The sequence below is a fragment of the Haliotis asinina genome, chromosome 12 (assembly GCF_037392515.1).
Source record: "Haliotis asinina isolate JCU_RB_2024 chromosome 12, JCU_Hal_asi_v2, whole genome shotgun sequence".
NCBI lineage: Eukaryota > Metazoa > Mollusca > Gastropoda > Lepetellida > Haliotidae > Haliotis > Haliotis asinina.
In genome coordinates, this window is record NC_090291.1 from 1301253 (window position 1) to 1328052 (window position 26800).

The following is a 26800-nucleotide window of genomic DNA, read 5'->3' on the forward strand; positions in this document are numbered from 1 at the left end:
TAAGTAGATAGGTCATTATTCAAAATTTGCATACATCCCTACCTATTCTTGTCTAGTCCCGGGGTCCTGGGGTCCCGGGGAAGGCTGAGATTCAGAACCTGGAGAAATCTAGACTTGCTATATTCAGGGCTTTTTCACAGCAGAGAGGGCTAGGCAGTAGGGAAATTGACTGTGAGACACACTACTAATCCAAGTGTTTTCATTGTTCTTCAAAATAAACCTTAAACGTCTATACTATTTAACTGAAATATTGTGCAAAGCGTGGTGTATTACGAGGTGTGCGTGCGTGTGTGTTTATGCATGTGTGTGTTTATGCATGTGTGTGTGTGTGTGTGTGTGAGTGCGCGCGTGCGTATGTGGTGAATAACGGCGCCCTCTGATATTATGATCAAGTTACATAACGGCGCCCTCTGATATTATGATCAAGTTACATAACGGCGCCCTCTGATATTATGATCAAGTTACATAACGGCGCCCTCTGATATTATGATCAAGTTACATAACGGCGATATCCAGCGACTAACATAATCAACAACGTTCCATGACACGCAGTCAACAAGTCACCATGTCTGGCCACCCAATCTTTCTAACAGATCAAATGTGTAGCTCAGGTTAGTTCCAGATAAGATGCCAGAATCACGCTACTTTACATACACTAGCCAAAATACCTTTTGGGAATCAACCTTGGTTGCAATTTTACATGCGACAAGTGAGACGCAAATTGTCGGCTGGAAAGATTTTGCGAGGCGAAGACTTTGAGTATACAACCACGTTCTGTGTGAGACGCAAACAAGTAGAACACGTCAATAGTGAAGTAAGTGAGTATGGTTTTACGACGTTCTTAGCAATACGCCAGCAACATCACAGCGGAAGACACAATAAAAGGGCTTCACGAATTGTACCATGTAGGGTACCAGTAATGGATACCTGTGTCATCGGCGAAGATGTTTATGCCTCTGACTAAATTCGGAATATCTGAGAGTAGAACTGGAACAATTACAATTTGGTAAACACAATCAAAGATACCTAGATACCCATGATATTTACAAAATGCATATATATTTTTACATAAATCTTCAGTAGTTGTTCGAAGGAATCATTTTATACACTGTAGGATATCATTATTTGTCACGTTTGTTTAGATGGAAATCATATTCCGCATTATCTTTTCATTATCAGGGACGATCTCTGTCTTTACGATCACAAAAATATTATTAATAAGGTAGGTATCGCCCTCACGATGATTGTACTAACGCTTCTTTTCATCCTTGTTAATATCAGAGACCATACAATTATATGGTCTCTGTTAAAATACTCTCATCACATGTCATTCTCGCTGCCAGCTTTCCACATTTTGTTATTACTACCAAAGATTCTACCAATTCTCTTCCCCAGTTCGTGCTCCACGCTCGTGTAATACAAAAGGAGACTCATTTTAGTGCATTGCAAAAATTCTTAGTGGTACGCAGATTTGTCATGTTATCGCCCTTTAAACTCTTCAGAGAAGTTATGTTTTACGACCGATAAAGACTCGTTCATCCACCCAATGCTAAAATTTATAGTGTTCATAAATGGTTAAATGAAAGCATAAACAACATGGTTCCCACGTGCTGAAATGAAGTATTGACTATTTTGGATTTCCTTTGTATTTGACACAATCTACTCAAAATGTTGACGAATAAAGTATTTGTCAAGAAGACGAAGAAAGGCAGTGTGATGAAAATAGTCAGGGAGCACTACCTCAGAGATGACATAACGTGTGGATCGGAAATATGCAAATCTTGTGAACATTCTGATGGCTCCCAAGTGCTGGTGTCGGAGCCATCCACTGACAGCAGCCTGTGTCCGACACGCCACTACATCGTCCCGGACACAAACGTTGTCTTGCATCAGGTAATCAGACGATTTGAAGTTTTAGATGTGTGGGATGTGTGAGCAGTGTCAGAGAGTATGATAGGGTCAATTTCTTCTGATCAAGTGATCGCCACAATTAACAGCCCGTCTGCATAAAGGGATGTATTGCTTTTTCAGTATCACGGATATTCATGTTCAAATGATCTGGGTGATCTGAAGCCTGTGCAGTGTGTTAATGTAGTGTAATCGTCAGATGATGTGTTTTCAGACACCTGTGTATCACGCTGACATTGTGAACATGGTTAATTAGTTGAATGAAACTTGAAAGTTTCTGTTCAGACACGAATTCAGTGGTCAGTTAGCCATGCAATGAACAATAAAACAATGGATCTTGTTCAGCATCTGAAAAGCATCTGAGGACAGTTAAGAGCAAGTTTAGTCAAATGTGTTTAAAAAATGAAACATATGTGATAAGTGGTTAATAATAAATGATGTCCCCCAAACAAGGAATTTTTGTTTGCTGTCTTTCAAGCTGTTCTATTGTTGAGTGTAAACAATGTTTTACTCAAATGATGCCCATGACCGAACAATAACACACAACAATATCTATCTATTGTAGCTGTAACATAGGTGAATTCAGAGCGGGGTGCAGGCCCCCGCGCAAACTCTCTTGTGTCCCAAAATTTTGATAAATGACCATTGAGACTCATTTGAAAATGAAGTGTGCACTGCATTATATTTTTGTGTTAAAGGGGCACTGATGCGGAGCGAATAATGTTTCTCGCCAACGGTCTAATTACGAAACCAAACCGCAAATTGGTCAGCGCCCGCTCCTTCGACCGTGACGGACAAAGGAACTGGGCTCCTGTCCATATTAGCACAATGTCTTCGCCTAAACAGTCAGGAGGCCGGATGCCCATCATATGCCATTTGTTTAAAAATATCCATGGTATTCCTTGTCTGATCGTAACCAAATATCCCAGCAGTATAGTTCTTTTCTGATGCTTGGATGGTATAGTTACTGATCCAATTTGATCCTATTTCTGTGTTTTTAACCTCGATATTTAATCATGTTACATGAAAATATGATGTCTACAGGCACGTAGCAAGCCATTTGTTTCAGTACGGAAGATTGCAAAGCTTTATATTTAGGTAGTTTTGAGTGTTGGTTCAGCTGTGATAGCAAATATCGCACGTAAATTTTGGTAGCTATGGTAGCTACAATGGTTTATTATTTATGATAATAAAAACACACGGTTGATTTATTTGAATTCGTAAACAAAAAACGATGACGCCTTTGGTAGAGAAATCTGAAAATTTTCTTACGTAAAAACCCCTTATTTCACCTATTTACCCAAGTACACAGCAAATGCCTGTGTGTATTCCTTATGTAACGAAATTCAGTTGGTATCCTCAAAACAGTATCGGCCCATAAGTGTTTTCAGGCTGCATGCGACACAGAGATTACATCTTCCTTGCTGTAACTCGTGTTTGAACCTACACGTGTTATTTGTCATCATTCAGGTATAATCAGGTATGATTAGTAGTAACACCACTTCGGTTACTCAACAAAGGTTCCCATTTGGCATTTCTCCTGTCTGGAGTAAATACTCAACATTATAAATTAAGGTCTGTAATGGCAAATGTATTCTATGTTATGTAATATATGCATGTAAGTGATGCAAGAGGGTTTATCAGCTGAGTTGCAAAAACAAACATCGATCAAAGGATTAACCGATAACACACTGATTGATTAATTACTTTTATCACCTAGCGGATTTGTCAAAAGGCAGTGTGTGTAGATGACTACACCCTGTCGTAAAGTACAAGTGCAAAAACAACATCCTCCCTTCAAAGAATTAACCACCCTTGCGCTGATTGATTGATTGTTCATTATTGGTTAACTAAATTACTTAGAATAGTGGACATCATACAATTAGTTGCCAGGTGTGCTATCTTGGGAGACCAATGAGAGGTTTATCTGGTTTTCACTAACAAAAGACGTGAAACGATGTGTTACTTTTTCGCAAACTAGACAGTTGTAAGATGCGACACAGAGCATGATTATTTACCAGCTGCAGATGAATGGAATACGATTTCTTTTACGTGGATATTGATGGATGCATTCCTGAACAAGGTAGTAGCCTGACATTGTTGCTATAAAATTAGTCTGTTTTACTTTCATTATTTGCATTTTGTTTTAATTTATTTGTTGTAGCATTCAGCAGAATCTGTATGACAGAAAACACACACTAGATCGCGTATATGTGTGAAATAGGATCCAAATTGACAATGTATAAATGTTGCTGTTATGTTAAAAATTTACTATGAGTATAAGCAGATCGTGTGTTCTTTCATTAATTTTCAGAATCATACAAATATGACAATAAACTAATCAGGGTTATGAGACAAAATATAGAGACGTACATTGGCTTCGTTATTGTTCTGTCCTAATAGTTTTTTACCATTTCTACCACTGGCAGATGATTAACCTTCAAAGTGTTTCATTTGTTTTCATAATACATTTGTAATGAAGTAAAAATGACTTCACCAAAGTTGATCTGTCTATAATTAAACTATCAGTTGCTTTTACGGAATGCGCAGCAGAGGTCACGAACCAGTCACGAATTCTGGGATATCATCCGGGTACTCACGGGAGAAAAACAATAACAAACGTTTACACCAGTCCACGGAAATTGCTCCGCATCAGTGCCCCTTTAAGTTACAGTGAGAGCAATATGGTTCAGTCAAAAAACAAAACTAGTGACTTTGCTATTGCTAATTTTATCTTCTAATACTGTTCTTTTTCACAGTTTGATGTTCTTGAAGATAAAGGCATTCAGAATGCAATTATTCTTCAAACAGTCATAGAAGAGGTAAGACTGACATTTTCATAATTATGGGAAATTCTACAAAAACTCATGATGACTTCAGTATGTCAAAGGTTTGCATGATTTAACATGTTTATGTGTCCATGACTGTCACAATTCGTACGATTACACATGTTTGAAGTTTGAAAATGCTCAACCCGATTATTCTAGGGATCATTTAAAGACGTAAAATATTGATCCTGAGCATGATGCATAATGCTGTTATATTGATTGTAGTGCAGTACATTATACATATCCTCCCACTTTATTCAGAATCAAGTTTGTTTATATGATGTCTTCAAGACAACTTATTTTATATCCATTGACAGAGCAGTTCCATTTTTCAGGTGAAACATAAAAGTATTCCTGTGTACAAGAGGTTAAAAGATCAGCTGGGAAACTCGGACAAGCACTTCTACACATTCTCAAATGAATACCACAGGTCAGAGAGGCTATGTCACAGGAGAATACCAAAGTGTAATTACAGATACGGAAACAATACTTTCAACTCATCTTATTAGGAACTGTTTTACAGATTCTTTTGGAAGTAACAAACAGTCTCTTGGGGATCTAATATGAACATTATAAAGAAAGGTTTTCATCTTGGAAAAATTCAAATCGTGGCTTATTCCAGTTGGATTAGGGCCTTGTGTAGAAATGTCTCACTGTATTAATGATGTCATTGAAGTTTTCTTACTGTTTGACATCAGAGACACGTTTGTGGAGAGGAAGCCAGGGGAGTCTTCCAATGATCGGAATGACCGAGCTATCCGCACAGCATGCACCTGGTACCAGAACCATCTGAACGGTGCCTCCCCAGCCATTAACATTGTACTGCTCACCAATGATGTTGACAACAAGGTCAAGGCCACTAAAGAGGGGATAACCTGCTATGCTTGTAAGTTTTTTAAACCATGGGAGTGGATGTCATTTCACCTCTGCAGACTGTGTCATGTATGTTACAATATCGGCAAACCTGACTGATAGCAATTCCTTTTATTTCATGTATTTCACTATATTACACACTGTATTACACAAATTCATTGAAGCCATTCATGTCAAATGCTAACAGTCACTATCATCCTCCAAGCATAATGAACTGTATGAACAGCTCCTTTCTAAACTACCGCCGTTAATTTGTACACCTCTGGGTCCCACCTATTTTCACTATGTTAACTCACAAGGTCTATCAACGTGCTGCCTAGCCAATTATGTTAGTTTTGTTGTTTTCTTTGTTGGACTCAATTTACATGCATGCATGCATGCATCCATCCATCCATCCATCCACCCACACACCCACACACCCACACCCACACACCCACACCCACACCCACCCACCCACCCACACACACACACACACATCTTTACATACATACGTACATCCATACATACATACATCCCTATATACATACATACGTCCCCCTCCATTTCATCATATTCATGGTACACTCAATCTTGACAACGCTACAAGAATAGGTATCGAAATGTCACTTATGACATATTAGGGGTTGTTATCTGTTAACTGTGTCAATATTGTACCTTCGAAAATGGTACTCAGTGAAGCTGTCATGAATCATTGCCAATTATTGGGATCATGGTTCGCCAAGGAGCTTGTATGACTTATGCGAGAGTGTCAGACATTCAGAGTGCACCATTAATATGACAAATTAGCTAAGAACTGACCAAGAAACTCCCATAACTCTTAACACTTGCCCCTGTCCTTGTCAGACTGTAAAATCATGTGCAGGTGACAGGGATTTGTACATTAACAAGGGCATGCATTGCTTCCTCCAATATTCATGTCTGACAAGATTTGGGCTATTTATTCCCAGAATCCTAAGCTGCTGCTGTCTCAATGTTTGCATTATGAGCATGATAAATATCAGTATTATCAGAGGCCATGATATTCGACAAAAACAACTTCTTAAGGGAGTTTATTGAACTTGTTTTTGTTGTTTCAGTTGAAGAATATGTAAATAGTCTGAAAAATGCTTCTGAACTTGTGGACAGACTGGCAAGCTCTGCTCGTTCCATGGTAGGTAATTTCTTCTTGGGGTTATGAGAGTTCTTGTTTTGAGGAGTTTTGTTTTATTAATATATTGTTATGTTTATTGTTTAACAACACCCTCAACAGTATTCCAAATCTATGATGTTGGGCTGTAAGTAATGGAGCCTGGGCTCGACAACCCAAGGATTAACATCATAACTATTGATCCACGCGGCTGGGATATGATAACCTACAATCAACCAGGTCTTTTTCAGCATTGACATAACACACATTTATATCATTGGTAGTGTCCGATTAATGGAGGTCGTTACTAACGACTGTAATTTATCTGTGCATGAGCAGTGAGTAGGCAAGCTACACTAACTAAAGGAGTGACAAGTTCTGTGTTTTAACGAGGACTGTAAGTAATGGCGTTACTGTCTATGTTATACAGATGCAAATTAAATAGCCTGGCATCAGTTTCAGTATCTTATCACCATCCTTTCAAGTTTTCTGTAATAATCTCTGTCACATCATGATTGAATATTCAGAAAGTTGGCTGAAACACTGTATTCCTACCGGGTATTTGATTCAGATTTGGGTAAGTGATTGTGGGTACTTGATTCCATTTTTTCGTACCCCTCCCAGCCTAAGTCAGTATGTGGAGCAGTACAGGTGTCAGTTCACTGAGCATAGATGTGCCTCAACCCTGTGATTATGGGTTGGGATCCTGGTTTGCCATCATTTTTTAACTAAGTTTGTCAGTACTTTTCTGAGTCTTTCTACTGACATTTATGTCAAATGTAACAATGTAAACATATAATCTTTAAGTTTACATTTAGCTTGATTAAAATAACAACCCTGAAATATATGACTGACTGAGTGAAGTGCTGAAGTGAAGGTGAAATATGTACATGTATATGAGGGTTTGAGGTGTCCTTCATGCAGGTCGGAGACAGTCGTGTGATGTACCCCGAGCACCTGGGTCTGTCCGAGATCCAGCGCGGTATCAAGTCTGGCAAGTATCACCAGGGCAGTTTCCTGGCAAGCCGGGAAAACTACAAGGAGGCCAGCGTCAGTGCCCACGACCAGGAGAGGATGGTAGGTGGTCTGATTTGTAATCGCAGCAGTGAAACACGGGATGATGGAGTGGTTAAACTGTCAGTTTGTCTTCTTGAGAACTTTTGATTCTTCACACATAGTTTAACACTACAAAAGTAAAATAATCTTGAAACTCACCTCATGTAGTATTTACTAATAGCCACTGTCTGATGGATCGTTTGTGTTTCAGATCTTTGTACAAGGTCTGCAGAACATGAACCGTGCCGTCCATGATGATATTGTCGCAGTAGAGATGTTGCCAGAAGAGGAATGGAGTTGTCCGTCGTCCCTGGTGCTGCAAGATGAGGCTGATAAGACACTGGATGAAGAAGACCTAGCAGATGTGAGATACTGATCAGGGTGGACTTGACTTTGAACAGTGGGTGGGTACGGGTGACTCCCACAAGTAGGTGTGACCAATTAGGGCACAAACATGGTGTGTTTGTTGTGTTTAACAAATAAGCAAGTTGATATCCAAAATATCTTTGACTATATTACCTGTAGAGCTGACACTGCTGAACTGAATTTGGAACTAAAAGTGCATCGTGAAAAGGGATGAAATCCTGGGAGGATATGATGTAATAATGTATGACATGATGTGGGTCAAGGGTCAAGGGTCATTGACATGACCTTGTTGCATATGTCTGGTCGTTCATGTTTCTAAAATACCACTATATTTTACCACAAATGAATGATATAGTTTTTATCCACTGTGTGACAAAAGACTGAAAACATTCTAACATAGTCTGTACATGACATGATAGCAATGACTTGACCTTTGATATGAGTGTGCCATTACTTGGTTACAAATTAATAATTTTAAATGAACTATTCTTAATTTTAGTCATATTCAACACGTGCATTGACACAGATTATCTGAAAATTCGAAAAAATGTCCAAAATAGTCAAACGCCTTGGATCAATCAATCAATCAAGTTTATTTCATTGTAAGGCCTAAGGCCCATGTACAATACAAAATAAGTAAGTGTAATTATAACATAGTGGCAACTGAAGTCAGATTCGCATATATAAAGAATGTAGTGACAATGCTTCCTAATGTAAGAAGAACAATCAGTTGCTGTTGAGAAGTTAGTGCATGATAATGTATTGAGAAAGTATTGCTGATCTAAGTAGTGCGGTAGTGCGGTAGTGCTTTGAAATACTTACAGTGCAAGGCATGATACATTTTACATTCAAATAAGAAGTGAAATTCATTTTCAACAAAATTATCATTACAAATATTACAAAGTCTTTGGTGCCTCGGAACTCCGTCCAATCTACCGGTATTTTTATATATTGGAAGTGCACCAATTTGTAACATTGTTATTCTATACCTCGCACCTTTAGATTTCAAAAACGTTAAATATAGCTCAATGCAAAATACACTTTTAATACTGGAATACTTAGATGAAAATCTTTCAAAAACTGTTCCTCGTTGCCTACTCCTTGAGCTTCCCACACAAAATCAAAACCATAATTGAACAATAATTGCCTTGAATTTATCCACAAAGACTGGGTCCTGCTCTTCAGAGTGATCTTAACGTTAAGAGGATCATTGTAACCACATTTTTTCATTGACCTGCTACAGTTCATGGATGTGCTGCTGCTTGTTTTAGAAAATATGCAATCACATGATGATAAACTACTGGGTTTCCAGGAGAAACAGGAGAAAAACAAAGTCCCGAAGGATCTGCGACAACCGACTGGGAGGATTGTGGGTATTATCCAGAGAAAATGGCGTCAGTACTGTGGGATGTTGAGACCATCACAGCTCAAAGAGGTACAGATCCAATCAGTTTCCTTACACTTAACATGGCACTCTATAATCTCATGGTTAATCTGCCTGCCTGAAAATCAGGAGGTGGTAGGTTTGATTCCTGTCATCCATGATGAAACAGTTACAGTACTTGTCTTTGATTTTAGGCATACGACATATTGAGTGACAACCTGATCATACCAGGAAAACCCTAATTTTTCCTTATCCTGACTCATGCTTAATTGCTTACTCTCCTCTTCCTGGCGAAGGTAGTGGAACACCTGAAATCCCTTGAAGTTCCCTTCTAAAAGAAGCAGAAATAAAATCACACTCACCCAAGTATTACCTCCCTTTTCCCGTGTACATGGTCAGCTGACCGCCATGCTACTTCACTTTCTCCCTATTGCCCGACGAGGGTGGCGGAAGGCAACTGGGGTCCCGTACACGACGATAAGTCTTTCATTCTTTCGATTTTTTAAACTAAATTTGTGCTGTATACAGTCTTTGGCTTGTATGTATTTCTTATTATTATACAATTTTGTAATTATTGTGTCTATTTCTAAAACATATTTCGTCAACTGAGACTTAGTCTCAGTTGATGAAATCGTATTTTCAGTGCAGATTACGGCTGTCGGCGGTTGACCCGTATGTAAACCTTCATGTTCTGCTCAGATTTGTTGTGCATTAAATTGTCTGAAGCAGAATTCTTATTATATTTACGGTCTGTTCATGGACATGCTAGAGACAAGCAATGTCGACTCGCATTAGCCATGTCTAAATCTAATGAGACAAAGTTGGGTAACCGTTTAATTGTTGATGCTGAGATTCATTCCAGACAGAAGCCAGACGTATCTCCAAGGTCGTGTCCAGGGTCAGGTGAGTCCCAAGACTCCCAAGACTCAGAAGAGATCATCCGTTGAGACAGGACCGTCTCAGACTAAGAAAATTAAGAAGTCGAACTTGAAGTCGTCATCTGCAAGATCATCGCAGAATCATCCCTCACTGATAAAGAAGTCATTCGGGGAGGAGATAGTCAATATTTTGACAAGTCTTCGTTAATGATACGGAGTGAAGACACCATGCATCGGACATCGGCAACTAGATCGACACCGACGGCATCTTCAACACCTCATCTACAACAGACATCGCAGACTGCATTCATGAACATCGTAGACAACTCTTGAACACAGTCGTCAATGCACACGCCACATGCATTCGACACAGGCGTCTTCATGCAACAATTCACAACGCAGATGATGAACTTTATGGAATGAAGATAGGAAGAGGACTGTTGACTGTGAATCAGCGAGAGCATTCATCTAGACCAGCTGACCGTCTGAGGATGAAGAGGAGGTGCACGCATGCACTCCAGAAGATCCAGGAACTGATCATCAGATCGCAGCACAGAGAAGGATATACCCATGCCAAGTGAGTGCACTCACACAAGCCGCCATACTCTGATGAGTGACGTCATGTGCTCGTGTGAGTGCACTCGTGGATGGACTCTTCAGCATAGAATGTCTCCTTCAGTCTCCCCTATTTATAGAAGACGTATGCAGTTATCCTCCCCTTCGGACTTAGACTCATGCAGTCGGGATCATCGGTGATCTTTGGATTCATCTTTCTATAGGAAGAATGAAGTTAGACATCAGCGTGAATTGTCACTGGAGGAAGTCTTATCTCAGAAATCACTTCGTGGATCACAGATGTTTTAAACCTGGCTTCCCCATCTAAGGATACCAAGAAATTCAATGGTAGGGAGGAGAAATCGTCTTCTTCATTTCGTCGCCCCTATGGAGGAAGTAGACGTACTTAGACATCAGGAAGATCATATAGGGGCAGTGGAGGAAATAAACGTTGAAGATAAGGTTCGGAATGACTGGAGTCTTCCACCCCCAGCCGTTCCCATACAACCATTTCAAGTGGGTGGACGTCTCCAACACTACTGTGAAAATTAGGGAATCCTCAATGACAACTATGTCATAAATATTCTACGAGACAGCTACAAGGTTCCGCTGGAGGATACGCCGCCGCTCACAAAACAACCACTTTTATGTAGACGCATCTCTACAAGGATGGGGAGCTCATCTGGGAAACGAGGTAGCAGCAGGAATCTGGAACAAAGCGGAACAAGCTCTTCACAATAACCAGTTGGAAATGAAAGCAGTCATTCATGCCATTCACCACTGGTCGACAGCATTGAGAAACAAGTTACTAATGATCTACATGGACAACTCAACAGTAGCGTTTTATATAAACAAACATGGATCAACAAGATCACTATCACTGCTATGCCTAACATTTCAACTGTTCAACCTAGTTGACAGTCTGAATCTTCAAGTAAAAGCATGTCACATACCAGGAGCATGCAACGTCATGGCAGACGCCTTATGTCATCCCCTACGTCCATCTCCAACAGAATGGATGCTGCATTGGGAAGCGTTTCATCTAATCAGTCAAACTTTCGGATCACCGCAAATAGACCTATTTGCAATGAGAGTCAACAAACAGACAACAACCTTTGTGTCGCCAGTACCAGATCCCCTAGCCAGGGCAACGGACCCTCTCAGCATTCCATGGGAAGGACTAAATGTGTAGGCGTTTCCCTCTCCAGTACTGTTGCCAAAAGTCATCTAGAAAATCAGACAAACAAAGAGGTTACAACTGATTTTGGTCGCGCCTTACAGGCCAACGAGAGGTTGGTTTCCAACACTTGTAAAAGAGCTAGGACAACCAACACTACAGTTACCAGAGTGGAAGAATCTTCTCATTCATCCCCTTACTAAACAAGTGCGAACCATCGTTATTCCATCTTCATGTATGGACCGTATTATAACTTGTTTGAAACGCAGAGGATATTCAGCAAGAGCAGCGAAAACAGTCATCCTAGCTTTAAGGAAATGCTCTCTCACACTTTATGATGACAGATGGAAATGGTTTGAGACATACGCCAGGAAAAGGTGATTTTTGGCGAACAAGGCAACTTATCCTCAAATAGTCAGTCTAAAGCTCTGAAAGGTTCTACATTATCTACATACTTAGCTGCTCTCAGCTCAGTCATCACCGTGGGAACAGGGACCAAACTGACTAAAGTACCAGAGCTCATTGCCTTACTACGTTCGTTCAAGTTGGAAGATCAACATCACAGATTTAGAGCTCCAGCATGGGATCTAAATATTGTACTCCAACATCTAACAAGTGATGCATATGAACCACTTGATCAAACTTCAGTTGAAATGTTGACTCAAAAGATGCTATTTTTACTTGCTTTGGCTACAGCAACAAGAATATCAGAAATTCATGCTCTAGACTTTAATTGAACGAGTTTCGACACAAGTCACCAGGAAACAGCTCATTTAGGTCTAAGATGGGATTTCATAGCAAAGAATCAATTGCCAGGTCAACCGGATAGACAGTTCCGTATACCGGCTTTGTCTTCAATCTCAAGAATGCATGATACACAAGATTTACCATTATGTCCAGTGAGAGCATTGAAAATATACATTGCACGTACCAAGTCTAGAAGACAACTGTTTAAGCACCTATTTATCCGTATATCTACTGAGACACCCATGGAAGTATCCCACAACACTATCTCAGTCTGGATCAGAGCTGTTATACTTAGAGCATATAAAGCAGCAGGATTAAACCCTCCATGAGCCTCTAATCCACATGAAGTCAGAGCTCTAGCCTCTACACTAGCGCTACATGGTAATTGCTTGTTATCTACTATTATGGAAGGCTGTTTTTGGAAGTCAAATACAGTATTCGCCAACCATTATCTGCGAGACATAGCCACAGAGGACGTCACTGGCATTCATCAGTTTGGACCACTTGTTGCTGCTCAGCAACTAACAGTTCCCCGATGACGCTGACTTAACTCACCAGATTTATCACGTGACTTATGGAAGCCAGACGCTGTGCGGAGTATTTTGGTGGAAAGTCTATGTGCACATCTTGAACAGACTAGCATGAGTGATTAGGACCTTGCATTCATTATGAAGGTAATTAAACATGAAGAAAGATAGCAACTAGTTCCGATTGTTATATCGTGATATTTAGTTACATCAGAAACTAACAAGACACTAGCTGTATTAGTGTCATCATTTACCAGTCAACAAAACCTTTTTTCGACTGGATGTGATTCCCCCCAAAATCTACAATGAATACGAGAAGAATAAGACTGAATTATCGCCGTTGCAAGTTCCCGTTAAGGGGGGAAAATATTGGACGCAATTGACAGCAGAATCCAGCATGGATTGACCCACCACCATTTCGATTCTGTAAGCAATTAAGCATGAGTCAGGATAAGGAAAAATATGTAATTTTCTGAATAAAATTAATATTTTATACTTATCCTGACTCATGGCGAAAGCCCTCCCAGCCTCCCCTCACAGACACTGTGAAATCTCGCATTCTTGCATTGGTTGAGTGTGATTTTACGTCCGCTTCTTTCAGAAGGGAACTTCAAGGGATTTCATGTGTTCCACTACCTTCGCCGGGAAGAGGAGAGTAAGCAGTTAAGCATGAGTCAGGATAAGTATAAAATATCAATTTTATTTAGAAAATTACATTATCAGGGGTGAGGCTTAATATGGGAAAAGTATCCTTCATCTCACTGTCTGTTGAATAGTTTGGTTGAATGGCAAGTTCCAGATGTTGGGTTTCGTAAGTAACTGTAGCAGACAACTGGGAGAAGAAGATGCTACTTTACTACAACTATTGTTCTATACGGGAGAAGAAGATGCTACTTGATTACAACTGTTGTTCTATACGGGAGAAGAAGATGCTACTTGACTACAACTATTGTTCTATACAGGAGAAGATGCTACTTGACTACAACTGTTGTTCTATACGGGAGAAGAAGATGCTACTTGACTACAACTATTGTTCTATACAGGAGAAGATGCTACTTTACTACAACTATTGTTCTGTATGGGAGAAGAAGATGCTACTTGACTACAATTATTGTTCTATATGGGAGAAAAGATGCTACTTGACTACAACTATTGTTCTATACGGGAGAAGAAGATGCTACTTGACTACAATTATTGTTCTATATGGGAGAACAAGATGCTACTTGACTACTACTATTGTTCTTTACGGGAGAAGAAGATGCTACTTGACTACAACTTTTGTTCTACTTCAGTAACAATTTTCAAAGTGCATGTGCTTTTTGTGCTGTGTAGTTGGTAAACCATGTGTCATTATTTCAGAGTCGGCGTCATCTGTTTATACCAGCAGAGAAGCGTATACCTCGTATACGTATAGAGACCCGTCAAGCCGAACAGCTAGCTGGACAACGGATTGTCGTTGCTATTGACAACTGGCCGAAGAACTCCCGGTATCCACAGGTAAAATTTGAAACATCTTTCTGTTTATCATGTGCTCGGACAGAGTGCATTTAAGTGGATATGAATTTTTCTCATTATTATTTTATAGACTAGTCATGTGTTATATTTTAAACCTTCAAATACAAGGAGAAATTTTGCTGAAGAGACATAGATCTGTATCTATATCCCCGAGTTTGGAACTTCAACCCGAGTCAGTGTCAAAGTTGTTTCTGTAGCTTGAAGAACTTGCAAGACGGGAGCGTAGTAAGCACAACAACTCTGTCTGCCAAACTGTCTGGCAGGAAATTCGATGTCAAACTTTCGTATTTGACAGCTGAACAACATTTTATAAATACAATACTAAATAGGAAAGAAAGGAAGTTGAAGGAGGTTTTCAATGCAGAGCATGATTGCTGCACAAGGAAAACTAAATCATACATTACTAAATGTAAATAACTTTGGATACATAAGGGTTTAATTAGTAACATCTGGCTAAAAACATGTCAGATGTACCATGTTTAAAGATTCTCTGTGGTACAATTAACTTTATTATTTCCACCACAGTATGATTTCCAACCCTATGGGTAATACGCTTGAGGCTTGAGCCTTTGGTGTTAGTCCTGTCAGTTGAAATCTACAGCAGAGGTTAGTATTGAGGGTAGGCTCTCCACCAATGCATGCCTATCAACCATTACATGTCTATCAACCAATGCATGACTATCAACCAATACATGCCTATCAACCAATACTCTATGTACAGGGCCACTTTGTGAGGAAGCTGGGTGCTGTCGGGGACAAGGAGACAGAGAACGAGGTGCTGCTGCTCGAACATGATGTCCCACATTCGAACTTCTCTGAGACTGTGCTCAGCTTCCTGCCTAAGATGCCGTGGAGCATCTGTGAGGATGTGAGTAGATTGTCTTAAGCTGTGCTGCATGAAAGGGGTACAGCCACTGAGCTGTGTGGCTATGTGAAGTATGTTAATCCATTGTGTTATATGAAAAGCTTGTACGTCAACTGATTTGGACAGAGCATGCGTGTCCATCATCTTGTGGAGAGGGTTTTGCAAGGAAGACATCAGTCAATATTTACGACACTGCATAATGTATTTGTTTGTAAATCTTATCTATTGTGTCTATGAACAGTAAATATCATGCAAAAAAATATATACTAGTTCATAACTTTACAGCCATATTTCCAGGCATGACTGACCAATCTAAATGTGACATTATTCAGTATCATGATGGTATGTCTGGTGTGATGGTATGTCTGGTGTGATGGTATATCTGTTGTCATGGTATGTCTGGTGTCATGTGTCATGGTATGTCTGGTGTCATGGTATGTCTGGTATGTCTGTTGTCATGGTATGTCTGGTGTCATGGTATGTCTGGTGTCATGGTATGTCTGTTGTCATGGTATGTCTGGTATGTCTGTTGTCATGGTGTGTTTGTTGTCATGGTATGTCTGTTGTCATGGTATGTCTGGTGTCATGGTATGTCTGTTGTCATGGTATGTCTGGTGTCATGGTATGTCTGGTATGTCTGTTGTCATGGTGTGTCTGTTGTCATGGTATGTCTGGTGTCATAGTATGTCTGTTGTCCTGGTATGTCTGGTGTCATGGTATGTCTGGTATGTCTGGTGTCCTGGTATGTCTGGTGTCCTGGTATGGCTGGTGTCCTGGTATGGCTGGTGTTCTGGTATGTCTGGTGTCATGGTATGTCTGGTGTCATGGCATGTCTGTTGTCCTGGTATGTCTGATGTCATGGTATGTCTGGTGTTTTGGTATGTCTGATGTCATGGCATGTCTGGTGTCCTGGTATGTCTGATGTCATGGTATGTCTGGTGTCATGGTATGGCTGATGTCATGGTATGTCTGGTGTTCTGGTATGTCTGATGTCATGGCATGTCTGGTGTCCTGGCATGTCTGGTGTCTTGGCATGCCTGTTGTCATGGTATGGCTGGTGTCCTGGTATGTCTATGTCCTGGTATGTCTGGTGTCCTGGTATGTCTGTTGTCATGGTATGTCTGGTGTCCTGGTATGTTTGATATGGTATGGCTGGTGTCATGATATATCTGGTGTCATGGTATATCTGGTGTCATGGTATGCCCATTTCTGGTACCTGCTATGATATTGCTGGAATATTGCTCAAAGTAATGTAAAAGCATTCTCACTCACTCACTCACTCCATGTAGGATATGAAACATCGCCAGGATCTACGCCACATCACAGTGTGCAGCGTCGATCCTCCTGGCTGTACCGACATTGATGACGCCCTTCATTGTCGCAACTTAGACAACGGCAACCTGGAGGTTAGTTGATCTTTCAGTTATCATCATGTATACGTCATATGGTTAACTGTTGTTGACATGGTTACAGTACTAACGTAGGAGTTTGTCATCATACCACTGTCTTGTCTACACAGCGATCAGAGTGAAAGGATGATATGCTCTGTGGAATAATAAGCTGTGAAATATGACAGTTATTCCCGTACTTCTGGCCTCTAGTGTTTGTACTGAATAAACACAGAATTGTCAAACAGGTGATACACTACAAGGCATTACTTTATTTAGCATGTTCAATGCTGTTAATGGTCCACTGTGCCTTTAGATGGGCCTGTGATATGTTGGCATGGAATTCTGTGAAATGCAAAAGTGTGTGTAAAAACATTTGAATTTTGTGTTTGGAGTACAGTAAACAAAAAGTATATGCCCCCCCCACCCCCCCAAATCTTAACAGTGTATTTTGGGAACTTTTTGTGTAGAAGGATCGACATTCATGTGTCATCTTGTGCTGTCATTATTGTTTAGACCAGGATATCTCCACAGTTTGTTTGCCCTCAGTGGGTAAACAGTGAAAAAGACAAAAGATCTAATCGATGATATTTACTATCGGTGTCAGTTGCTGTACTTACCAGTCTGTTTATGATATGAAGCATGTTTTCTCCCTGGTGTAGGTTGGAGTTCACATTGCGGATGTGTCACATTTTATCCGCCCTGGCAATGCGCTGGACAAAGAGGCCGCTAACAGAGGAACCACAGTTTACCTCACTGATCGGGTCAGTACAACCCAGTTGTAGTAGATGTGGAGCTACATTGTCAAAGTTCTCCTATCTTTAAGATGGTTCGTGCCATACGTTTACATCAACTCACGAGTGTCTTTGCCCTAAGAGAGCTTGAGAAATCTAGGACTAGGTCTTTAGAACTCAGTAGTAGTAAGATCAGATTGTGTGGATCTCTCTGTCAAATTGGCTGTTGCTGAGGTTTTGTGATTTGATACCTCTGAATGACTCAGAATCATAGAAAAATTGTTGTATCACTTATAGGTTAAAATTATTGAACATACTTCCTTCATCTCACTAACGTTTCTTTACAGAGAATCGATATGGTGCCAGAACTCCTCAGTTCAAACCTGTGTTCCCTGAGATGCAATGTAGACAGGTCAGTGTACCCATGGTAACGGATGCCAAAGATGTGTGCTATACCTTAGAGGGTCATCCCTGAATAGCAAGATTAATTACAGATTGTCTTATAAAATTGCAAAATCTGTGATCTGGGGACAGTCTCCGAACCCCACATACCGTATGTATTCTAAAAAGCACCTGGTCTCTAATAAGCACCGGGCTCAAAGCAGCTCACTGGCACTTGCACTATTTACACCCAGTAAGTGCAAAAAGCATAGGGTTTCTAATAAGGGGCTGGGTCAGGAAGTCTGTTGGAAAAATACGTGGACAGTTGCTTATTAGAGGAAATATGGTAGCCATTGATAACATGATATTTAACCTCTGGACAGACTGGCCTTCTCAGTGCTGTGGGAGATGACACAAAATGGGGACATTGTGAACACCACCTTCACCAAGAGTGTCATCGATTCAAAGGTAGGACAGCATGTAAATCATTGGTCCTTTTGTTCAGACAGTAGTTAGTCAATACCTTCATTTACATGTCTTTATCTATGTCTTTATCCTGAACTCTACAAAATTTGATGTTACAAAATCATATTTACAGTCTTCCTGTAAGTCATGTTCCTTGGGACCACTACAGTGGAAGTTGATGGACATGAAGACCCCCAATGCTTTGTGGTGCTCAATACAAGATGAAGAACACCAGTAGTGTTAAGGCTGTCCTCACCCACCTGCCATGTCTGATTACCATAAATAATGCCACTTCAGGCATAGCCACGTGAAATACCTGTGTGTCCTTAACATCTTTTCAGTGGTTCTTGTTAAAACAAATACTTGAGTAGGAGGAAGTTCAGAGTGTCCTCTTATCATGCTGACGTTAAAAAATTAAATGTTTGATTCTCCTTATGGGCATGGTGTTTTGGACGTCATTTCTGGTGTTCCTTGCCCCAGTATGACCGAAATATTGCTGATGGTCATCTGTCACTCACGCAGACATGCAAGCATGCAGTCACTCACACATGCACTCACCCACATTCATTTTTCTCTGCTTCCAGGCTTCACTGACATATGCTGAAGCGCAGATGAAGATAGATGATCCGACTCTGACAGATGAACTCACAGTCAGTTTACGGGGATTAAACAGACTTGCAAAAATCTTGAAAAAGCGAAGAATTGACAATGGGTAGGACAAACGTTGGCTATCAGTATTTATCACCCAACCAACTGATATTAAGAAACACATGGAAATTAGCCTTGCCCATCCATCAAATTTCATTTTATGAACATATCTGATAAACCAATGGATATTGTTTTCAGAAACTTTTTGCTCCAAGTAGAGCTGAACAGTGAAACTTTAAAATGTAGAGTTTATTTCTTATTTCCATTGAATAAGATCTCTCATACAAATATTGATTGAAACATTTGTTACTAAGCTGTATTGTATGTATGTTTCAGTGCCCTGAGCTTAGCGTCGACAGAGATCCGGTTCTATGTAGACAGTGAGACCCATGACCCTATAGAAGTTCAGACAAAAGAGCTTAGGTGAGTCGAATCACACAGTGACTCCAGACTGTGGTGATTGTTTGTTCGTTAAACTCATCAATATTCCAGCTGTGTGATGGTGATGTAAGAAATTGCATCTGGATTAGGAAGTTCAGTGATTGACATCATGTGCACCAAGGTATATACCTAAGAGCTCTTGCAATCAGCCTCTGGCTTGTCAGATCTGTGTTTTAAGCTGTTGTACCGAGGAATAATGTGATATAGTGTGTCTTGACCTCAATGTACCCATGAAAATCTGGGTGAGAATTTATCTTAAGCAGCCCATGCTTCTTTGTCAAAGGCGACTAACAGGATCGGGTTGTCACATTCGCTGATTTTGTTGACACATATCATGTCCCAGTTAAGTAGAATGATTCTCATGCTGTTTATCATGGAATGGATAAGCTGTGGTTGGAGCTGAATTTGGTCAGTTTTTTTCCCACAGGGAAACCAACTCTATGGTGGAGGAGTTCATGTTGCTTGCTAACATCTCGGTTGCTGAGAAAACTCTCAAGGAATTCCCAGACTGTTCTTTGCTCCGACGTCATCCAGCTCCACCACCATCCAACTTCGAACCTGTCATTAGAGCTGCCAAGTCCAAGGTAATAGCAAAGACACCATCAGCTTGATTTGATTCCTGTCTGAAGTGACATTGTTTGATTTCTGTCTGAAGTGACATTGTTTGATTTCTGCCTGAAGTGACATTGTTTGAAACCATACAAAAAATTTACTATTTGTGGTTTTTTTGCCCTGTCAGTTAAGTTTCTCAACATTTCTGTGTTGTATTGTTTTAAGGGTCTTGACCTTGCTGTATCATCGGGGAAGGAACTTGCCGACAGTCTGGACAAGGCTGTGTTTCCTGACCAACCATTCTTCAACACCATGCTCCGTATCATGACCACTCGGTGCATGATGCAAGCTGTGTACTTCAGCAGTGGTACGCTACCATTTGAAGAGTATCAGCATTACGGCCTGGCTACACCCATCTACACCCACTTTACGTCTCCCATCAGAAGGTACTCCACTCTTGCATGCTTTACATCTCCCATCAGAAGGTACTCTGCTCTTGCCCACTTTACATCTCCCATCAGAGGGTACTCCTTTCTTGCACACTTTACATCTCCCATCAGAGGGTACTCCTCTCTTGGACACTTTACATCTCCCATCAGAAAGTACTCCACTCTTGCCCCACTTAAAGTCTCCCATCAGAAAGTACTCCATCCACTCTTTCCCACTTTACATTTCCCATCAGAAGGTACTCCAGTCTTTCCCAATGTTACATCTCCCATCAGAAAGTACTCCATCCACTCTTTGTCCACTGTACATCTCCCATCAGAAGGTACTCCACTCTTGCCCACTTTACATCTCCCATCAGAAAGTACTCCGCTCTTGCCCACTTTACATCTCCCATCAGAAGGTACTCCACTCTTTCCCACTTTACATCTCCCATCAAATGGTACTCCACTCTTTCCCACTTTACATCTCCCATCAGAAGGTACTCCGCTCTTACCCCACTTTACATCTCCCATCAGAAAGTACTCCGCTCTTGCACACTGTACATCTCCCTTCAGAAAGTACTCCATCCACTCTTTGTCCATTGTACATCTCCCATCAGAAGGTACTCCACTCTTGCCCACTTTACATCTCCCATCAGAGGGTTCTCTACTCTTACCCACTTTACATCTTCCATCAGAAGGTTCTCCACTCTTGCCCACTTTACATCTCAGATCAGAAGGTACTCCACTCTTTCCCACTTTACATCTCCCATCAGAGGGTTCTCCACTCTTAACCCACTATACATCTTCCATCAGAAGGTTCTCCACTCTTGCCCACTTTACGTCTCCCATCAGCAGGTACTCCATCCACTCTTTCCCACTTTACATCTCCCATCAGCAGGTACTCCATCCACTCTTTCCCACTTTACATCTCCCATCAGCAGGTACTCCATCCACTCTTTCCCACTTTACATCTCCCATCAGCAGGTACTCCATCCACTCTTTCCCACTTTACATCTCCCATCAGCAGGTACTCCATCCACTCTTTCCCACTTTACATCTCCCATCAGCAGGTACTCCATCCACTCTTTCCCACTTTACATCTCCCATCAGCAGGTACTCCATCCACTCTTTCCCACTTTACATCTCCCATCAGAGGGTACTCCATCCACTCTTTCCCACTTTACATCTCCCATCAGCAGGTACTCCATCCACTCTTTCCCACTTTACATCTCCCATCAGAGGGTACTCCACTCTTGCCCTACTTAAAGTCTTCCTTCAGAAGGTGCACGACTCTTGTGCCACTTGACATCCTATCAGAATCTGTTTTTGTTTTTAGTCTCTGACCATCTCATGTACAGACAATACATGAGGAGACAATGTGATATCTTTTCAGCCCACTTAAAACAGGGACACCATCCATATAATAATGGTGATTAACTAAATATAACACTTCATTTCCAGGACTTCTCAAGTAATTCGGAGGTTTAGTAGGCTGCCTGATACGTTCCGTGCATTGTATATTTTATTCACTTAACATTCACAAACACTGCTGCCGTGTACTGCACACCGCTTATAGTTGCGTGAGGATTGCTATGTGCGATTGACAAGACCCGTGGAGGTCCCGGGTAGAATAGGCCTTCAGCAACCCATGTTTGCTGTAAAAGGTGACTCAGCTTGTCGTAAGAGGCGACTAACGGGATCGGGTGGTCAGGCTTGCTGACTTGGTTGACACATGTCATCGATTCCCAATTGTGCAGATCGATGCTCATGTTGTTGATCACTGAATTGTCTGGTCCAGACTCGATTATTTACAGACCGCCACCATATAGCTGGAATATTGCTGAGTGTGGCATAAAACTAAACTCACTCACTCACTGTTGGACAATTGCAAACATTTTCTGTCTTTGGGAGCTTTGATTCCTAATTGCACCAATATGAGGTTAAGCCAACTTCACACATAGATGAGATGAGTTGCCATGACACATTGCTATGCAACTTCTTTTCTTTGATGCAGGTACTCGGACATCATTGTCCATCGACTGTTGGCAGTGTGTATTGGAGCAGATGCCTCGTACCCAGCCCTCCTGGAGAAACACAAAACACAGGTACATTCCAGCGGATGCTGACAGCAGCCATGAAGGACCAGAGTGTCCCAAGCCATGACAGCAACACCAGTGTATGAAACTCCCCAGAACACGAAGGAAGTCCCCCGGGCTGCTAACTGAAAAATGTTGTTGGACCTGTTAACATGTAGCCAGCCCTGTATTGACAATAGGACACTGAGATAAGGTGTTAAAATAATGTAATTAATGAATTACAAGTAGTGAGGTAAACCAACACGTCCAAAAGCTTTCTTGTTTTTTAAAAAAAGTAGTAGCCATTAAAAAACATAAGTGGGTGTACGCTGTTGATTCACTTACTGTCACTGCCAACTAAGTCTGAAAAGCCCCAGACAAGAACAACATTGTCCTTTGGCCTGTTTTCCCCTGTAGTCAATGACATGGTCAAATATATACTCTTGGAAAATGAATTGGCCCACAGGGCTGGCTATAAAATAAAATTGTAAGCCCACCTGGTAACTAGCAGATGCTATTTCACACACTGGCAACACTTAAACTGGGCTATAGAGTAGATTATATGATTGATCATGACTTCATGTGACAGTGAATCACTGCCATGGGATGAAGGAACATTTCTTCACTCTCTCTCACTGTTGGATATGGTTGTCTTGCAGTCCTTGTGTAACAACCTCAATTTCCGACACAAAATGGCGCAGTATGCTGGTCGGGCCTCTGTCAACCTCCACACTCACGTAAGTATTCTGGGCAACCAATCCATAACAACATGTGTCCACCGACCAGAAAAGTAATACCATGGTTACAGTAGTCATTCAACTGTCCTTCATGACTATTGACCTGAAATGTTTTCACCCACCATTATAGTGTTACCATGGTTACAATGGCTCTTCATCATTGTCAACATTACATGTCACCACTCACCATTATAGTGTTACCATGGTTACAGTATGTTCTTCATGAAGAACTGACCTGTGAAGGTCCCGGGGTAGAATAGGCCTCCAGCAACCCATGCTTGACATAAAAGGCGACTATGCTTGTCGTAAGAGGCGACTAACAGGATTGGGTGGTCAGATGACTTGATTGACACATGTCATCGATTCCCAATTGCGCAGATCGATGCTCATGTTGTTGATTACTGGATTGTCTGGTCCAGACTCGATTATTTACAAACCGCCACCTTATAGCTGGAATATTGCTGAGTGCAGCATAAAACTAAACTCACTCACTCACTCCATGCAGAACTTTAGTCTTACAGTAATAGTCTTTCCATTGTTCTCTGTAACTATGACACCCTCCAAGCACTACTGCTGTGTTACTATGGTAACAATTGTGTTTCAGTTCTTCATAACTTTGACAACCTCTACGCACTGCTGCTGTGTTACTATGGTAACAATTGTGTTTCATTTGTTCTTCATAATTATGACAACCGCCACACACTGGTGCTGTGTTACTATGGTTACGGTTGTGTTTCAGTTGTTCTTCAAGAAGCGAGTGGAGGATGAAGAAGGCTATGTGCTGTTTGTCAGGAAGAATGCGCTGCAGGTTCTAATCCCAAAATATGGTTTGGAGGGGACACTGTTCCTCAAATCAGATGACAGCGATACAATGTTTACATTTAATGAGGAGGTAAGTGACATAGTGCAACTGTTCACTGACAGAGCTGATTTCTATGTGGACAGTGATCCTATAACAGACTTAATGAACTGTATTCTGTGTGTCATGGTGACTGAACTATACACTATATTACCAGAATACTGTGTGCCACCCTGATCAACTGACAGTATTTGTCATTGCTTGTGCCATTAACCACAAGTTGCCTTGTCTAGATTGATTTGCTGACTGTAACAGTAAACATTGTCTGTCTTGTTCCCAGTGCACCAGTTGAACCACCATGACTATTATTTTTATTATTAGTGTGGGACAGGTGGCCTTTGAATTTGGGCTTATGACTTGGGATGGGCATTAGGACTGCTTAAATGGTATGTTGTAGTACAAACTTCACAATACAATATATTGCCCTTTTCGCAAATCAGTTCACCTGATACGATCGGTATTTTCCATGATTGGTAATTTTAGTGATGATGTACGCCAACACATGTCGCAATATTTCGCAATACAAAATTTTGGCAATACCCAACCCCACTGATGATCTGATAGGAACAAATTACCTTTCTTAAAGATATGCAAGGGATCTCATCACAGAACTGTTAAATATTAACTGTTGCTATTCTTTGATGCGATTCTTATCATTTCCCTGTCACAACTTTGGACATGTTTGAGGCTAAGATAGGATATTTTCACAGCATACTCCCCCTCTTATGATGTGAATAATATCCCCATTATTTTACGTGCAAGTATAGGTTAGCACTCACTCTTGTTTCCTGTTTCCTTGAGCTACAGGAGCAGACCCAGACTGGTGGGGGACACACCTTCCACGTGTTTGACAGACTGGTTGTACAGCTCAGTATAGACAGGTCCAATGAACAACACATGAAACTCAGCATCAAGCTGGTTCAACCTCAGGTGAGAAGCCATCACTGGTTCAGTCTGTGGTGAGTAGCCATCACTGGTTCAGTCTCAGGTGAGTAGCCATCACTGGTTTAGTCTCAGGTGAGTAACCCTCACTGGTTCAGTCTCAGGTGAGTAGGCATTACTGCTCAGTCTCTGGTGAGTAGCCATCACTAGTTCATTCTCTGGTGAGTAGCCATCACTAGTTCGGCCTCAGGGGAGTAGCCATCACTGGTTCAGTCTCAGATGAGTAGCCATCACTGGTTTAGCCTCAGGTGAGTAACCATCACTGGTTCAGTCTCAGGTGAGTAGCCATCACTGGTTCAGTCTCAGTTGAGAGGCCATTTCTGGATCAGTCACAGGTGAGTAGCCATCACTGGTTCAACATCTGCTGGTGGCCACATCCGGTCCCATCTAGTTTGACAGGATTAACTGGTTGAGCATTAAGCCAGTTCAGCATTCGATGCGTACTAATTGAGCAATCTGACTTGTTTGAGGAGAATGTTATGGATACAGAGTGTGATATTATCCTGTGATATCTGCCATAGAATCCATGGTAATGAGATATATATTCAGCATTATCTTCCTGCAGCAACACCCATACCTACACACTAACTGTTCCAGATACCGGGTTTCAGTGTGGCCCCAGCTTCCACACAGGGACCTAATGATACAGAGCCACCCAACAAGAAGCGCAAGTCCTAACACCAGGTGATGAAACTCTCCAGTTGCTGTTTGTAGTTGGGAGTGAGGTTATGGCCTAGAAGGAACAACCTCACTCATCCTGATTTTTAAAACATTCCTATGCAAACAAACATTTTAGGCTGAGAAATGATAAAAATCAAACTTGAGCAATGACATTTAAAGTAACAATATATATATATTATTTTAAAATGGAAGAACTGTGAATGAAAGTTTTGTGCATGAGCGTCATTTTCATATTGGTGCAGTAAAAATTGTTGCTGATGTGTTTCAGAAAGTGTTCAGAGACAAAGTTTTATGTATTTACAAGAACCGCGACAAAATATCATTATACCATGTGTTAGTATTTGTGCACATAAACAGCAGTGTAAATAAAAATTTACAGGTGTCATACTGGTGTCATTCTTTGTATTTTCATGCTCATTATCATCTAGCATTTTCTGGAACAGACGGTATCCGAAAAGTTGGACTGTGGTTCAAATAACTGCAGAGGATTCAAATGATGGCAGGTTTTTGAAGCAAGAAGTCTTGAATTTTGTGTTATTCCTTCTTGGAACTTGTAATGCACATGCACCTTAAACATAAATCATCCAGACTTCAGGGTGACTCATCACACAGCATCACACACAGGTCAGGTGGTAGGGACACCAATAGCCTGTTTGCCGTGAAA

The 26800-nt window shown here is 41.0% G+C and overlaps 1 protein-coding gene across 1 annotated transcript; it reads left to right on the plus strand.

The window, feature by feature from the left end:
- The first annotated feature begins 1481 nt into the window (after positions 1-1481).
- On the plus strand, positions 1482-26521 carry LOC137257767 (exosome complex exonuclease RRP44-like). The gene is made up of 23 exons (XM_067795190.1): positions 1482-1893; positions 4668-4730; positions 5072-5166; positions 5435-5622; positions 6686-6759; positions 7660-7812; positions 8003-8155; positions 9470-9592; positions 14785-14922; positions 15662-15808; positions 17095-17211; positions 17856-17957; positions 18275-18339; positions 18692-18776; positions 19358-19485; positions 19758-19844; positions 20290-20446; positions 20640-20860; positions 22857-22947; positions 23577-23654; positions 24394-24546; positions 25321-25443; positions 26053-26521. Exons 1-23 carry the CDS (start codon positions 1669-1671, stop codon positions 26131-26133), a joined length of 2847 nt encoding a protein of 948 aa, XP_067651291.1. The 5' UTR covers positions 1482-1668; the 3' UTR covers positions 26134-26521.
- The last annotated feature ends 279 nt before the right edge of the window (positions 26522-26800 follow it).

Coding starts and splice junctions, on each gene's coding strand:
- LOC137257767 (XM_067795190.1), top strand. CDS start 1,669: ATGTTGACGAATAAAGTATTTGTCAAGAAGACGAAGAAAGGCAGTGTG. Junction 4,731..5,071: donor TTCAAACAGTCATAGAAGAG/GTAAGACTGACA, acceptor TCCATTTTTCAG/GTGAAACATAAAAGTATTCC. Junction 19,845..20,289: donor GTTCAGACAAAAGAGCTTAG/GTGAGTCGAATC, acceptor TTTTTCCCACAG/GGAAACCAACTCTATGGTGG.